General features: G+C 41.4%; 1 protein-coding gene across 1 annotated transcript; it reads left to right on the top strand.

The window, feature by feature from the left end:
* Positions 1 to 589: 589 nt before the first annotated feature.
* Positions 590 to 3,827, top strand: FAM216B (family with sequence similarity 216 member B). Its single transcript, XM_043504540.1, has 4 exons — positions 590 to 674; positions 1,647 to 1,912; positions 2,291 to 2,411; positions 3,600 to 3,827. The coding sequence occupies exons 2-4, from the start codon at positions 1,814 to 1,816 to the stop codon at positions 3,698 to 3,700; spliced, it is 321 nt and encodes a 106-aa protein (XP_043360475.1). The 5' UTR covers positions 590 to 674; positions 1,647 to 1,813; the 3' UTR covers positions 3,701 to 3,827.
* The last annotated feature ends 301 nt before the right edge of the window (positions 3,828 to 4,128 follow it).

Below are 4,128 nucleotides of genomic sequence, written 5' to 3'. Positions count from 1 at the left end.
AAATTGCTGCATGTGACTTTCAATTGACTTAGGAGTACAAGTCCCATTGAAAGTCAATAGGACTTGTGATTCTACCTCACTTAGGTGCATTTGAAAATTCCTCCTGCTAACACAGATGAAGGACATTTGTTGATAAATTTGAAGGTATATTTATAGAACATTTTTGTAGGATTCACCTGGGTCTATTCTCTGTTCTCTCTCCTTGTATAGGGCCGTCTATCTGCTGTTTGTTTCTCATAATATGGGCATGCTCCATTTCCCAGCACACCTGCATGGTGGAAAGATTCACTGTGCTATTGGAAGTGCTGGTCTTCAAAATTAAGTCATTCTCCCAGCAACCCCAGCTGTCTGTGCACAAGTGTTTCTATAAACACAAAATGATGACTGAGCAAAAGTTTCATTTAGCTGTTCAGACAACATCCTGATCCCTGGGAGAATTAGAATGGTCAGACCCATTCCTACACAACAAAGATGTAGTCATTGTAAAAAAATCAGCAGGTTGATGGTCAGAGGTTCAAGGCACTTAGCCAATTTCCCAGAGTTCCTTGTAACTCTCTCTCCCCCTCTATGTTGCTAGGATATTTGTCAACAGAATGAAAGTGACAGTTCCTGGGAGAAACTGAATTTTGTATTAAGGCTGTCTTGTGTTGAAAAGGGAACCTGTATTTCCAGGAGTGAGTCAGAGCTGAACAGAATTTGCTTTATATATGAGGTCTTTCATATTCCAGGTAACTCAATGCACAACATTGTAAATTAAATGCTAGCAACTCACTAACAGGGTAGACAAATGCAGCAGGTGTTGTGCATTAAGCAGCAGCACACATAGCTGTAGATGTCAGAAGCAGTTCTCCTAAAAGAGAGAGCGGGGGAAATGTTGACTTGGATTATCCTTTACATGCATATTGGAAAAGTGCCATGGGATTTCACCATGGGCAGAAGTGGGGTGGGATCACCTTGCTTTAAATAGCCTATGATTTCAGGAAAGATTGAATTGCTATGCTTTCCCCTATGCCTGAAATACCTTCCAAATCCTGCATACCATGTAACCTCCCTTTCCTTCATATTCCTCCTCACAACTCGCCTATTCCCACGGTCTCTCCAATGCTGACTCCTACACCTATGCTGCCTTTCTAAAGTAAGTAGGATAATAACATTTAAAAAGTAGGTAGTGCAGTGACCCAAAGTATAAAGGAAGCAACCTTTTTAGCTTGCCCTGCGTCGTTTCCCTTTCTATTATGTCATACCATATCCAGTTTACCACACAATTTTAATAGGCTTACTAACGCTGTATAGCACCTTCCTCACAATTGACTTTCTTGGGACTTTTTGTGGGGTAAGGTGCTACCTAATGTGAATAAGGGTATCAGAATCTGACCCTTAGACTGTAAACTCTTTGGGGCAGGGATTATCTATGTATTCTCTCTGTAAATCACTATATACTTAAATTAATCCCTAGCACCAGCACTCTACAATGGGTGAAGAGGGATAGGAAGATGTCTCCATTTTAGCATTATGTAGTGTGAAGTCTGCATGGTTTCCAAAGTCCAGTTTGAAAGGTGACAATTTACAATTCACAGTTATGAGAGCAAAGCATTTGCACAAGGGAAAGGCACAGTGATCCAGTTCTTCTTTATTCTTCTTTTCAGGGCCTCCAACCAGAGCCCATTCTGAATGGGTCTGGAAATTTAGTTCTGCTTTTGTTCCTCCCCTCTGAGGAGTTGTACTGGATATTTGAAGATCATGAATAATTATTGATATAAAGTTTGTTTTTGTCTCATGTTTTTGAACCTGTCTTTTGAGAGGCTGGGTAAGGATGGGTGAAAATTGGAAGAAGAATCCTGGTCTCTGTCATTCTCCAAAAGTTTTATGCATACAAGTTCCTCCATCTGCTCAGGATACCTACTTACTGAAGGTAACAGACTGATAGCAGGCCTAGTTTAGCGTTCTTTGTATTTCATTCACAATCTGGGGTCTTACTTAACTCTTTTAGTTAAATGAAACAAAAATGTCCCTTTAGGAGCAGAGGTAACATCCTAGAGGGTAACATCCTAGAGGGTGCTATCCATTCTTGTAGCCTAGTTTCTGAGTATATTTAAATGGTAAAAAAGGTTAAATTAAAACTTGTCTGTAAAGGTTTCTTCCTCAGGTTAATTACTGCTTTATTTAATAAAATCCCCCTGCAATAGAACAATGGACTTAAATCCCCTTGTTACAGTTTGAAATCAGTATAGAATCAGATGTAAATTTAGTCCTAACAGTTAAATTGCCATGTGCTGCCTTGCTCTTACAGGACCTGAAGCGAGGCCAGAAATGCTACCTCTATAGCATCATGAGAGTTTATGACAGCAAACCTCTGAGGGAAATGCTGTCCCATCAGTACATGCTCAACCTCCAGCATCAGAATTTGCTGGGTAAGTGCCGGCTGGTATTGCTGTGTGCATCAGCAATCTATAGAAATTGGAGTCCGGAGGGTAAACCTGGAGTTTGAGTGAATAGCATAAGAAGTTTATGGTGCCATATAATACACCAGACACACAAAATGGAGCCTGGAATAGTTTGTAGGCAGAGGTCAGGAAGCCTTTGGCTGATGCGCTCTGCCTTCCTCAGCAGAGACCATTGTGACAACAAGCAGCAAAACACTCTAGGTTTGATATTATTTATTCATTTGCAGAGTGCCTATCCCTAGCTCTGGGTGTTATTTACAGAAACATTGAATGCATAAAATCAGAGGATAAAAGATATTAAAAATACTGTGTCCTCTCCTTCCATCAAGGTGTCTGAGAGCCATTCTCTTCATCCATCCCTCCCATCCCTCATCCCACACTCTTACCAAAGGCCAACAAAAATCAGATGGATCTTTGTGGCATGCCCTGAAGATCAGCAAATTTTGGCTTTGATAGACAATGAATTTGACTTGAAGACCTTTCATGGAAATTGCCCTACCAGCCACACCCTCTCCGAACCCACATCTTCCAGCCCATAGAACTGTTAGCTCAACTGCCTGTGCTGACCACAACGGCAGAGATATCCACACAGAAAGGTAGTCCCTGAGGTAGCTGGGTCCCAAACTATTTAGGACTTTGTAAGGTCAAAATCAACTTCTTAAATTCCACTCAGATTACAGGGAGGAGATTATGGGCCATCTAATTAGAGAGGTCAAAAGTGGAGTCAAGCAGCAGAAGTTTTCTTCTCATGGTTAAGCTAGGACCACAGATGCAAAAGTCTCAAATATCATTTCTTCTCTCACCACTGACCACATCAGGGACAATGTCACATCTCCGTGAGATAGCAGCTGCCAACAAAAGGTTCTGAAGCTCTAATTGTAGTTACAAATAATATCTTCAGACTTCATAGCTCATGCATTGCAAGGAGCACTTCTCATCCCATCAGTTTTAACACACCATACTGCATGATGTGATGCTACTGTATCACTTGTTCAGCTAGTTTTTATGTGCAGCTTGATGCTTTTCAAACGCAGGCTCCCCTCTTTGGTGAATTTATTGCTATGCAACATCACTGCCCATCAAAGATATAGCACTTGTGCATGTATGTGTGTATAATATTTGATTCCTGTCCATTTTCTCTATCCTCACACCCAGGTCATATTACTGAGCATGAAGTCAGGTTTTACACCTCCTTCCTGGATCAAGCTGAAGAGAGAGACCCAAGGAAGGTCTCAGCTAGAAAAGTACCTCTCTGAAGTCCAGTGTTGGGAGAAGTCAACTGGAATTAACAGCCTGTAGTTCATAGAATGTAAGGCCAGAAGACATCACTGTGATCATCTAGTCTGACCTGCTGTATAACACAGGCCATAGAACTCCTCCAAATAATCCTTGTTTGAACTAGAACCTCTCTTTTAGGAAGGTTTCAGAGTAGCAGCCGTGTTAGTCTGTATTCGCAAAAAGAAAAGGAGTACTTGTGGCACCTTAGAGACTAACAAATTTATTTGAGCATAAGCTTTCGTGAGCTACAGCTCACTTCATCGGATGCATTTGGTGGAAAATGCAGTGGGGAGATTTATATACACACACAGCGAACATGAAACAATGGGTTTTATCATACAGACTGTAAGGAGAGTGATCACTTAAGATGAGCCATCACCAGCAGGAGGGGGGGGGAAGGAGGAAA

Source organism: Dermochelys coriacea, chromosome 1, assembly GCF_009764565.3.
Source record: "Dermochelys coriacea isolate rDerCor1 chromosome 1, rDerCor1.pri.v4, whole genome shotgun sequence".
NCBI lineage: Eukaryota > Metazoa > Chordata > Testudines > Dermochelyidae > Dermochelys > Dermochelys coriacea.
Note: the sequence above shows the minus strand (reverse complement) of the source record. Positions and strands in the feature narration are given on the sequence as shown.

What these genes read in the sequence shown, in the direction of transcription:
- FAM216B (XM_043504540.1), top strand. Translation starts at nt 1,814, where the DNA reads ATGGGTGAAAATTGGAAGAAGAATCCTGGTCTCTGTCATTCTCCAAAA. An exon ending in AGGATACCTACTTACTGAAG is followed by an intron (nt 1,913 to 2,290) that starts GTAACAGACTGA and finishes TTGCTCTTACAG; the next exon opens with GACCTGAAGCGAGGCCAGAA. An exon ending in CCAGCATCAGAATTTGCTGG is followed by an intron (nt 2,412 to 3,599) that starts GTAAGTGCCGGC and finishes CCTCACACCCAG; the next exon opens with GTCATATTACTGAGCATGAA.